At 39.9% G+C, this 13236-nt stretch overlaps 1 protein-coding gene across 2 annotated transcripts in view; it reads left to right on the top strand.

Annotated features, from left to right (window-relative positions):
• Positions 1–11883, top strand: part of BBOX1 (gamma-butyrobetaine hydroxylase 1) — a 113315-nt gene extending 101432 nt beyond the window's left edge. For both annotated transcript variants that reach the window (XM_063438483.1, XM_063438482.1), the window contains exons 6-8: positions 5649–5845; positions 6896–7062; positions 11061–11883. In XM_063438483.1, the coding sequence (XP_063294553.1) occupies positions 5649–5845; positions 6896–7062; positions 11061–11221 (525 nt within the window). In that variant the 3' untranslated portion in view covers positions 11222–11883. The remainder of the gene's footprint in view (positions 1–5648; positions 5846–6895; positions 7063–11060) is intronic.
• Positions 11884–13236: the final 1353 nt, after the last annotated feature.

The following is a 13236-nucleotide window of genomic DNA, read 5'->3' as shown; positions in this document are numbered from 1 at the left end:
TTGTAAGGTACCCATTAACATGAGGTAAAGCATATAAGAGGTATACGTGGATAGTTAGGACTGCAACACAAGCTTGTTGTATTTTGTGTTTATAGACAGAGCTTACTCATAAGCAGTGGTGGCTGGGAAAGTTGTAAGATTGTGGGGCAACAGATTCCTCACCCAGAACTTGACTCTACCATTTAACTCTATAGTCATTATCTTCTGACCTGTGTCGACTGTACATGTACATGTATCCCATGTACTCAACACTTTGTCGTAACAGATACCGAGTTATCCATCTCTGTCACTGGTTTTGCCCTTGGGCTTTCTCAAGTGATCACTTGAGCAACCTCCAGAATGACGTAAAAGAATAGCTCAGTTAATTGCGTTAGGATGAATTGTTCTTAGTATGAAAGGATCACTTGATCATTAGTAATCACTTGAGAAGGCCCAAAGCAAAGGAAAGGTTTTTTTACTGTAAGAACAATAAGGATGTGGAATTCTCCGCCTGAAGAAGTGGTTTTTATCAGAGTCCATACAGATGTTCAAACAGCTACTAGATACATACTTGCAAAAACAGAATATTCAAGGATATAATCTTTCAATGTAGGGCAATAACTGCTTGATCCAAGGATAAATCTGACTGCCATTCTGGGGTCAAGAAGGAATTTTATTCCTAGCTTGTTGCAAAATTGGAAGTGCTTCAAACTGGGTTTTTTGCCTTCTTTTGGATCAACAGCAAAAAACATATGTGAGGAAGGCTGAACTTGATGGACGCAAGTCTCTTTTCAGCTATGTAACTATGTAACTATATAAGGGCGAAACCGTTGTGACTATTCAGAAGGACTTTTTAATTGGCTTTTAATTCATTTTGTGTGGTATATTACAATAAATATTGTTTTTACCCTCAAAATGTTATGCTTTTTTTTTATCCTGCATTTATTTTATCATCTTAAAGGAGCCTCGCCAGGGACCATCACAATATATAACTCTACTCATATATATCCTTGGTGGGAATCATTCCACCTAAGCTGATCTCATTGAGCATAAGGTGCTTTTAAAATTGTGAGTAATTTTCATACTTTTCCACACCTTTTTATTGGTTTGAAAAAGTGAGCACTATATCCTGTTTTTATTCTTTCATATGCTGCTTCCACTGTGAAAACTCAAAGAGAAAAAATCCAGTTTTATCCCTGAGTGGAGATTATAAAACTCAAAGTCTAAGAGCTGATTGGAGGCTCTATCCTTGTGAGTGATTCTTTTTCTTCACATTATTGAGATATTGAACATACTGGGTTGCACTATTGTTTTTTCGTTTCTGCTTATATTTTACATGAAATGCCAATAACAGAACTCCCGACCTCATTCAAAACCTAATTTATTTTAACGCCAAGGAGGACTTTTGACTGAACTACACTAAAGCATCACCTCGTCAAAGGCTTATAGAAAAAAGACCCTTTTTTTATTCCTCTGGGACTTTTTAAGGATATCTAAGTTATTTCTATTACTATTTGGTTTTCTTGTGTATATATACACACATATACATCCATACTTATTTTAATTTATACTTGGCGCAAATCTGTTTTTTTTCTTGTTTTCTACTTATTGTTGCTAATGCACAATATGGATATTGATATGTAGACGAACTTGAAATGTCAAACTAAGAATTATTCATCCTTCAACTCAACTCTATTTAGATTGTACAGAAATCTGCTTCTCAATTATCTGGTTTTGAATTATGATTATTCGAGTCCTCTTTTTGATCAATGAAACTTCAATCATACCAGGTAACATTTATCTTAATCTGCATGGACATGTTCTTCATTCTCCTATGGAAAAAGGAAAGCATCTGTGCCAGACAAAGTCTGTCAAAAATAGGAGAAGCTAAACAAGTAGTAGTCAGAACTAAATGTCACCATCATTGATTTGGGGAAATCTAGAGATATCTCAAGAAAGCCCTTCATGCTAGTCATGACCCTTCATGACCCTACGAAAGCATGAATATTGTGTTCGTAAAACAAAATGGGTATTTTAATCTCCGCAGGTCCAGGAATGTTGCAGGAGCCTTAAAATATTCTAAGCTTTGAGGGTCATTTGAGCAAAATGGGAGTAAAGGTCCACAAACATATTTGTAACAAAAGATTGAGTATTGCCGATGTACTCTAAACAGTAGCACCTTCTTAAGTAGAACCATGGGCACGGACGTTGCTTAAAAATTTGTTTTCTGTTTTTAAAGGAAAACTCATTCTGCTAATTGGAAAAATGGTAAATGATCAAAAAGAAAAACATAGGTTCTGTGCTGTATACATGAGAACAGATGTGACTGACCTCATATTCCTGAGGCTGCCAAGAATTACATAGACCCATAGGAGTCAGAAACGTTGAAAAGTTCACAGACTTATGTGCAAGCCGTTCTATAATGTATGCTCTTGGAATGAGAAATCTGATGTTCTAAAAGCTTTAAGTAGTTGTTGTTGTTGTGTTTTATTTATGTGGTCTTAATTAACATCGAAAAACATTGCAGATTACAAAATTGACATTATAACATAAAAAAATGTTTGTAGAGGAAATTCATATAATATTAACATAGAGCAGAGCCAGGTATGAGCCGCCAAGTTTCATAATTTTATTGATCATATTAAAGGAACACTCCAGGTCATAACTTAAAGTCGTAATGGAATGTAGAGGCCCTGGGGGTCCTCTTACCTACTGGGGTTAAACCATTTTGAAATGGTTTAACCTCCAAAGTTCTCTTCACACGACCTTTCCATTTGGTTCCTCTGTCTCTTCCTCTGCCCCAGACACTACTGAATGCATCTACATTCTCTCAGAGGTTTATTCACTAAACTCTGAATTGCAGCAAAGAGACATTTAGGGAAAGAGACACATTGCGTAGACAACATGTTTTCCTGGCACTATTGCTTCCCCCTCTGTCAAGCGCCCCTACCTCGTGGTGCCAAAGGGGGTAAAAAAAACTTTAATCACTTTCCAGCGCTGATGTCCCTCGATGCTGGCTGGGGTCCACCTTCACTCCTCAATTGCCGCAGTAGGATTTCCCCATAGGAAAGTATTATACAATGCTTTCCTATGGGGCTCTACGTGACGCTGGACGTCCCCATGCATAGCCGCTAGAGGTCGAGTTAACCCTGAATGGTAATTATTGCAGTTTGTTAAAAACTACAATTATTACTTTTGCAGGGTTAATGGCACTGGGACAGTGCATCCAGACCATTTTAATGAGCTGAAGTGGTCTGGATGCCTATAGTGTTCCTTTAAGTGAAAGCAGATGTACGGTGAGAAATTTAGAAAATGAAAACCGCCTGGGGAGACATTTAGGGAAAGGATAGAGAGACTGTTGAGATATTTAGGAGAGAGACATTGTAAGCACACATTTAAGGAAAAAAGAGACACACTATCACTAACACACTCACTAACACACCCACTGACATACACAGTGTCACTTACACACTCTCACTAACACATACACAGTCTCACTAACACACACACTATCTTTGACATACACACACAGTGTTACTTGCACACTCTCACTAACACACACAGTGTCACTTACACACTTACTAACACACAGTGTCACTGTCACTAACACACACAGTGCCACTTGCACAGTCTCACTAACACACACAATGTCACTTACACACTCTTTCTAACACGCAGCATCTCTTGCACACTCTCACTAACACACAGTGTCACTTGCACACTCTCACTAATATGCACAGTGTCACTTGCACACTCTCACTAACATGCACCGTGTCACTTGCACACTCTCACTGACATGCACAGCGTCACTTGCACACTCTCACTAACACACACACAGTGCCATTTGCACACTCTCACTAACACACACACAGTGTCACTTGCACACTCTCACTAACACACAGTGTCACTTGCACACTCTCACTAACACACAGTGTCACTTGCACACTCTCACTAACACACAGTGTCACTTGCACACTCTCACTAACATGCACAGTGTCACTTGCACACTCTCACTAACATGCACAGTGTCACTTGCACACTCTCACTAACACAGTGTCACTTGCACACTCTCACTAACACACACACAGTGTCACTTGCATACTCTCACTAACACACAGTGTCACTTGCACACTCTCACTAACACACACACAGTGTAACTTGCACACTCTCACTAACACACACACAGTGTCACTTACACACTCTCCCTAACACACAGTGTCACTTGCACACTCTCACTAACACACAGTGTCACTTGCACACTCTCACTAACACACACACACAGTGTCACTTGCACACTCTCACTAACACACAGTGTCACTTGCACACTCTCACTAACACACACACACAGTGTCACTTGCACACTCTCACTAACACACAGTGTCACTTGCACACTCTCACTAACACACACACACAGTGTCACTTGCACACTCTCACTAACACACAGTGTCACTTGCACACTCTCACTAACACACAGTGTCACTTGCACACTCTCACTAACACACACACAGTGTCACTTGCACACTCTCACTAACACACAGTGTCACTTGCACACTCTCACTAACACACACACAGTGTCACTTGCACTGGCCCTGATGGTTAATGCTGCCTCAAAAGTAAAAAAAAACAAATAACCGCATAAAGGACACTGCAACTTGCACATGTTGGGATTTAAATTTGATACTTTAATGTCACTGGGAACCGATTCAGAAATTCATCTTCAATAAATTGCTCACCTTATAAAAATCATGATGAGCATTACAAAACAGCATATATCTAGCCAGATTTGTCTGCCAGCGTTTCTGTGTCTATATTTTATATCATTTCAACATTCTAGTGGCCAGCAGCGTAAGAGAAATTTGAGTTTTCTGCAAACCAGAGTCAGGTTCTGGTGGATATTTTTTGCTGACAAGGACTAGTTGGGCAAGCACACGTTTAGAAAAGCACCCGTACTTCCAGTCCAGAGATGACCAAACTCCAGTCTACGGTATAATCAAATGATAGAAGTAAAGATTGCACACAGTTCTACGGATTTATTGGATGAAGAACAGCACAGTTTTGGATCATAACAGAGCCTTTATCAAGCTTGATAACTAATATAAAGATAATGGATTACAAACAGACTTTTTTGTTACTTTTAATTAAAATTTAAAATACTGCACAATGTCTGTCTTTTTGGGTGTATAATTCATCTTCTACGTCCAGTTACTATACATGGAAGGGTTGGGCGTTCTTTGCCAATCCTTGGTGCCCCAGGCGTGCTGACTAAGCTTTGTTTGAGGGCTATTATACCACCCACTGCTGTGATTTTATTTATTTTAAAAATATAATTCAAGCCCACTTACGCAAATGAATGAAAACCACTTGACAACTTAGGTTTAGCTAAACCCTCTATATATGATGTAAAATAGTTAAAGAATAAGATCCTGGTCATATGCACCAGTTTGAGGTCTTGCTACTGAAATTGGCTGGAAAACTGTTTTTACTATTCCATAAATCTAGGCGTAAGGGAGTACAGAAAATGAAACGAAGGTGCAAGTGGTTTGGGGGGTTTTGCACCTTTGGTCCCTTGAGTGTCCCTTTGAGTGTTTTGTGGTCTGGCAGGTCTGAGCCACATTCTTTTTGACTAACTATATGAATAGAAAGACTTGTATTTGTCATCTCCCCAACAGGTACAATTTCTTCATTGTTTGAAGCAAGCAGAAACTGGAGGTGAGAGTGAAATGGTAGATGGGTTCCACATCTGCCATAAACTCCGAGAGCAGAATCCAAAAGCATTTAACATTCTCACATCTACTCAAGTCGACTTCACGGACATTGGAACTGATTACTGTGATTTCTCACTGCAATCCAAGCAACGGATTATAGAGTAAGCACATTTGGCTCCATTCTGCTGTTATTCCGCTGTAATTTTATTGCATCAATCTCCCAAGAATTGGTATTTAGAAAGCTAAATTCTGCCATCTTCTGTTTGAAACGAGTAAGAACTCACTCAGCAGAACGTGTTATACATTAGTTATTCTACAGCTATAGCTCTCCAGGTGACCATCATCTCCGTGTGTGTGTGTGTGTGTGTGTATGTGTGTGTCTGTCTATCTGTATGTATGCCTGTCTGTCTGTTTGTATGTATGTATGTGTGTCTTGTCTGTATGTGTGCCTGTCTGTCTGTTTGTATGTATGTATGTGTGTCTTGTCTGTTTGTATGTGTCTTTGTATGTATGTTTGTCGTGTGTGTCTGTCTGTCTGTATGTATGTGTGCCTGTCTGTTTGTAAGTGTCTTTGTATGTATGTGTATCTTTTTTTCTTTTTAAATTATTGAGTAAACAAATATATTGTTCTTGGCTGATCACCATATCTCTTGAGAAACTTTAATAGAAAATACATTATAATCCATGTATTCTGGTAAAAGATAATTGTACCATCCTCTGTCCAACGTAATGCTTGTTTACTAACGTGTTGAATGCCTGAACTGTAATCAATGTCACCGTCAGCCAGGGAATAAACGAGCACCTTTAATAAAATATGGCACATTGTGTTTTGCCTCGAGGTTTTTTTGTCTGCATTGTGCTGAGAAGGTGGTATTTATTTAGTATCTCTTGGAGAATGATCACAGTTTTGTCCACTCAATCCAACTTTGACTTTATGAAAGCTACTCTCATTATTACTACGTAGACGTGAGACATTTGGACTATCAAACGGTATTAAAATGTAACACCCTTTCTCTCTCTGTCTGTGCAAATAATTATCAGACCTCCTTTGCTCTTTCTGAAGAGGTGCTACAGATTTGGGACACAAATAATTGTTCTGAGGTCAGGCTAAAGCTGAATCACTCTTTAATTTTACTTGTAAATATTTCTCGTATGTAGAAGGCATGCGTTATTCTCGAGGTCTCAAATATTTCTCTATATATTCCCTCTAGGTTAGACCAAAATGGTGGACTCCTTCGTATTAATTTTAATAATGCAACAAGAGATTCTGTGTTCGATATACCAGCTGAAGATGTTCAGCCGTTTTACTCTTCCCTGAAGGAGTTTGTCAATCTAATGAACAAACCAGAAAATACACTCTCCTTCAAAATGAAACCAGGTTGGTAACGTGCATTCACCCTGCTAAACCCCAATGGAATGTTTATTATCATTTCATCGTACCTATATAGGGATACTCTAAGCAACATATCCGTAACCTTTCTTAATATAGTGCTAATGGTGTTGGGAGCGATGGGTGCACTCTCTCCAAACATTAAATAATAAAACTATATTATTCTTTTTTTTTTCTGTTGCAGTTTTTAACTTTTTTTGTGTAAGTGTACACCTTTGAGCTGTGTCTGTTTTATCAAACATGTGTTGTTAATGTGCTTTTAATTATTTCTTCCCCGCTTATTATGCATCTGTATTGCTGCTAGAAAAGTATAACCAGATTTATGGGTGTTTGCTCAATAATCTGATTAATCCTATGAGAAACTTTGTAAGTCACCCTCATTATCTGTCTGAAGCCACCTGCTATTCCCAATGCCTCCTTTTAAGGTGGCAAACATGCTGCCCTAAAGGCAAACTTGCCTACTGAGCCTTAGTAGGCTGCTAGCAGGAGAGGGTTGAGTTGCTAGAAGTCCGCTTCCCCTGTACCCCACAACATTGGTATCATGAGAAGCGGGCTGCTAGTGTGAGATGGTAAAGAGGACAGTGAAACAATTGTGGGTCTACTTGAATAACGGGCAGGTCAGCCAGTCACGAATGCATGCTAAGCCGCCTGCCAATCAAGGCGGTCAGCCCACATACCTGTACACTTCTGAATTCACAAAGCACACAACTTATTTATTTATTTATTTATAAAATGTTTTACCAGGATTTAGACATGCAGTCCTGAATTCACAAATGGACATATGCACCCCTCAATTAACACATGCAAACATTATCCCTCTGCATGCATGCATCCCTCAGTCCACACAAGTACACCATTTTAGTCAGACATGCTAATCCTCCACACATATACATCCCTGTATTCAGACACTTACTGACACTCCTTAGTTGTGTGCATTCGTGCTGGCAAGTAACATTCAGATGTCGTTAGTATTTTAAGCCTTTTGGATAAGGTTTGGGGATAGAAACATAGAATGTGACGGCAGATAAGAACCATTCGGCCCATCTAGACTGCCCAATTTTCTAAATACTCTCATTAGTCCCTGGCCTTATCTTATAGTTAGGAAAGCCTTATGCCTATCCCACGCATGCTTAAACTCCTTTACTGTGTTAACCTCTACCACTTCAGCTGGAAGGCTATTCCGTGCATCCACTACCCTCTCAGTAAAGTAATACTTCCTGAATTATTTTTAAACCTTTGCCCCTCTAATTTAAGACTATGTCCTCTTGTTGTGGTAGTTTTTCTTCTTTTAAATATAGTCTCCTCCTTTACTGTGTTGACTCCTTTTATGTATTTAAATGTTTCTATCATATCCACCCGTCTCGTCTTTCCTCCAAGCTTTACATGTTAAAGGGAAACTCCAGTGCCAGGAAAACAATCCGTTTTCCTGGCACTGCAGGTCCCCTCTACCTCCCACCTCCCACTCCCCGGTTGCTGAAGGGGTGAAAACCTCTTCAGTCACTTACCAGAGGCAGCGACATGCCCCACGTCGCTGCTTCTTCTTCCACAGCCACTCCTCCTCTGCATTACATCAGCCGGTGGGCGAGACTGATCCCGCCCGCCGGCCGGGGAGGCCTAATGCGCATGCACGGCAATGCCGTGCATGCGCATTAGAGCTCCCCCGTAGGAAAGCATTGAAAATGCTTTCCTATGGGGAGTTGAGTGACGCTGGAGGTCCTCACACAGAAAATCTGTGCTAGAGACACGGAAGTGCCCTCTAGTGGCTGACTAGTAGACAGCCACTAGAGGTGGAGTTAACCCTGCAAGGTAATTATTGCAGTTTATAAAAAAAACTGCAATAATTACACTTGTATGGTTAAGGGTTGTGGGAGTTGGCACCCAGACCACTCCAATGGGCAGAAGTGGTCTGGGTGCCTGGAGTGCCCCTTTAAGTTCCTTTAACCTTTCCTTGTAAATTGATGTTTACAGTTATGGGGGTTTAGTTTTAAGAATAAGTGATTAGGGGATAGAGTTGGCAAGGTATGGTTCGAGTTAGGAGCATTTAATAACTAACAAGAAATTAGTTGAACATTTTTGGGAAAATTGCAAGAGGAGGTATAGCTAGGACTGCATAAACAAAGTGATTTAACTCCTAAATGGCACAGTATTGAGCAGTGATAATGTAGAGGCATGATCTATACCAACATTTCTCCATTAAAGCTAAAGTTGTTTTTTGCTTGTTTTATCCACTTTGCAAAATTGTTACACACTGCAAAACATTCTGATGCTATATTAATGATGATTCTAATGATATCCCAACAGGTGAAAAGCAAGATGCACAGCACTCGCAACTCATATTAAAGGGTTACTCCCACCCTTGTTTAAAATTACATTTAATTGAGAAAGTCCTATTTATAAAGCAGCAAATAACTCTAAAACTTACCTTGAATCCAATGTCAGGCGAAGCTCTCAGCATACCTCTCCATGCCTCATCTGAAGGCACAGCCTCCCTCAAAAGAGAATGATTTAATTGGACCTTTCTTACCAGCTCTGAGCGCATGCACATCGACATGGGGGGGGGGGGGGTGGAAGGGCTTTATTTAAATATTTTTTTAGAAATGTGAGATTACTAAATGGAAAGACATACTTCAAAATGAGATAAATCTCAATATATCTTTCCTGGTAATATTTTATAAATAAATAAAGTGGCAGGGTGTTCTTTGAAGGGGTGGAGAAAGATCAAGTTTCCCCTTGCATGCTCGCTGCCTGAAGATGATTACGTCTATCGCCAGAACATTGTGCGTGCTGACAACAGACATACATTTTGCAAAGAATTGACAACGTCCAGGCAGTCTAGGTCACATGTGCCATGGATGCAACTAGCCCCCAGCACAAAAGCGCACATACTGTATCTTTGTATGTAGCATTTCTGCACATGCAGGCTCCTACCACCACTGACCATTTCTAAAAGCATGAGTGGTCATGGTGGTAAGTGTGACATTGGGTTTGCATTTTTCCCATTTTTGGGGATTTCCAATTGCATGAATCCACATTCACATGACACTACAGTCAAAGAACCAATCTCAATAAAGTATTGTAAATGTGTTAGCATGATATGGTCACGTCAGGCATAGCTGTACTCAAGTAGAGGTTTGGAGAACCGTAGTAAATTCAAAGTGATTTTCAAATTAAGGGACAAAATAAATGAACTGGAAAACATTTATGAAGTAGCTATGGTTCACGTTGGCCTACTTTGAACTTAAATTTAAAATTCGCTAACCTTACATTTCCAACACTTTATTAAATGAACTGATAGTTGTAAGTATGTGTTTTTGAACTGCAATGAAAATAATCAAACTTGTTTTATTCTTCTGTTCTTTAATTCAATTAATGTAATTATTATTATTATTATTATTATTATTTATATAGCACCAACAAATCCGTAGCACTTTACAATGCCTGGACTAAGAAACATGTCAGAGTAACCAGACAAGTTTGAGGCACAGAAACAGAGGGGTTGAGGTCCCTGCTCAATGAGCTTACATGCTAGAGGGAGTGGGTTTAATTGATAAGAGGGAGTAACAGTTTAATTGATAAGATTTTGTGAAGGAATTGAGACTGGGTGAGCATCTAACGGAGGAGGAGAGTGAGTTCCACAGAAACGGTGCCGCCCTAGAGAAGTCTTGAAGGCGAGCATCAGAGGTGGGAGTACGGACAGAAGATAGACGCAAGTCTTCAGCAGAGTGTAAGGGCCTAGACGGGACATACTTGTGTATAAGGGAGGATAGATAGGTGGGAGCAGCATTATGTGGAGATTTGAAAGCAAGAACCAGAATTTTAAATTGAGCTCTATATTTTATAGGAAGCCAATGTAGGGACTGACAGAAGGGTGAGGCGTGGTAGGTGCGAGCGGGCAGGAAGATGAGCATTCAAATCACAGGTTTACAATATCTCACGTGGCATCTTACACCGTTTGTCTTGAGAATGTTTTATTTCTTTATGTTCAGGCCAAGTGGTGACCTTTGACAACTGGCGAATTCTACATGGCCGTAAAAAGTACCAATCTGGAGGGGACGTGTCACGCCACCTGGAAGGCTCCTACCTGGACTGGGATGTAGTCATGTCCAGAATGAGATCTCTGAAAAGAAAATTGCAGAGCCAAACTTGATTATACCCCACGTTGTAATAAAAAAAAACTGTGATACTAAACCTTACACTCCAGACGTTTAGCAAATCCCTCTTTTTTCATGCTCTTTTAACACCGTTTACTGTTGTAGATGCAACATTTTTCTCAGGTTTAATCTCCTTTAAAAATGCAGCAACCTTTAATATTAAAAAAAAAAACAACATTTCCCCTCGTAGTAAATGAAGGTTTAGAATGAACATGCCGTGTTATTTAGTTTCTAATTCTGATCCTGGCCTCTAACATTTTGTGTAGCTGGCAAGAAGACGTGTATATCCTAAATCAGGGGTGATGTAGATCCCCAGATGTTTTAAAACTACAGCTTCCATGATACCTTGTCATTCTAAGGGAATGCAACACATCATGGGAGTTGTAGTTCTACAATATCTGGGGATCTATCTCTTGGGCACCCCTGTCCTAAATGAATTCAGTTGTGTTTCCAAATCTAACTAATCATAGTGATTGCATTAAGTATCACTATCACTCAACGAATCGGTGGCATCAACATAACTTCCAGCATTTTTTTAGGGGTGTGAGTCAGGTGTGGCCAGGGGCTCAGATTAATCTGGAAATTTTTATGACGATTTCATGACTTACTAAAAACAATTTTATGTAATTAAACAATAATTTAAAACAAGAGAAAAGTACACAGATTAATGTCTTATTTACACGGACTGACTTCTAAACACATTTATTGTATATTAAAGACTCATTTATGCGGAGCGCTGGTATAAATTTATAAAAGGCAGACATTTGAACAGAAGAGAGGGGGCTCAAAAACAGGACTGTCTCTCCAATATAGGGACACTTGGAAGGTATACATTACAGGTGTTAAATGGAGCTTAAAAGAAAAAAGGAAAGAAAAGGAGAAGGCTGAAGCCAATGTTTTCAGGAAACCTCCTAGCTGGGGGATAACCCCCATTAATCTCTAAATATGCAAAAAGAAGAAAGTTGGAGGATGCAAAAACATAACATGTGGGAGTGGAGTACTCATTTGGTAAATTAACCACAAGACATTAAAACCTCACCTTTAATAAATGATAAGTAAAAAAAAAAGTCCATCAATAGTGGACTTGTGAACGTAACACAAACTGACAGAAAAATAGTACTATTTACAAAGCAAGGAAACCAATAAAATGTACAGTCGGTCATTAGGAGGATCGATAGCATTATAGTGATATCATGGCTGTAACAGCCCATTAATTTATAGCGTCAAGCTCGCTAATGACACACTTGAACTTGTTAAAGGACCACTATAGTGCCAGGTAAACAAACTTGTTTTCCTGGCACTATGGTGCCCCCACCCTCAGGGTCCCACTCCCACCGGGCTGAAGGGGGAGGAAGGGGGTTAAACACTCACCTTTCTCCAGCGCCGGGCTCCCTCCGTGCTGGGGACTCTCCTCCTTCTGCTGACGTCATCGGCTGAATGTGCATGCGCGGCAAGAGCCATGCGCGCATTCAGCCAGTCCGTAGGAAAGCATTCTCAATGCTTTCCTATGGACGCTGGCGTCTTCTCACTGTGAAAATCACAGTGAGAAGCGCGGAAGCACCTCTAGCGGCTGTCAATGAGACAGCCACTAGAGGCTGGATTAACCCTATTATAAACAAGCAGTTTCTCTGAAACTGCTATGTTTATAGAAAAAAGGGTTACACCTAGCTGGACCTGGCACCCAGACCACTTCATTAAGCTGAAGTGGTCTGGGTGCCTATAGTGGTCCTTTAACCCTAAAGTAAACATAGCAGTTTCTCTGAAACTGCTATGTTTACAGCAAGCAGGGTTAATCCTAGATGAACCTGGCACCCAGACCACTTCATTGAGCTGAAGTGGTCTGGGTGCCTATAGTGGTCCTTTAAGTTGACAACAAGATGTCAAGGTAATTGTGACAATATTTTTGAGTAAAAATACTAAACCATGATACATTTTACCCAGTTAACACTAGCATGAAGGTATATAGAGGCTACTAAGCCCTCTAATCAGATGTATCAGTGCTCCTGTATGC

The sequence above is a fragment of the Pelobates fuscus genome, chromosome 12, assembly GCF_036172605.1.
Source record: "Pelobates fuscus isolate aPelFus1 chromosome 12, aPelFus1.pri, whole genome shotgun sequence".
NCBI lineage: Eukaryota > Metazoa > Chordata > Amphibia > Anura > Pelobatidae > Pelobates > Pelobates fuscus.
This window is presented reverse-complemented; position numbering and strand designations above follow the sequence as displayed.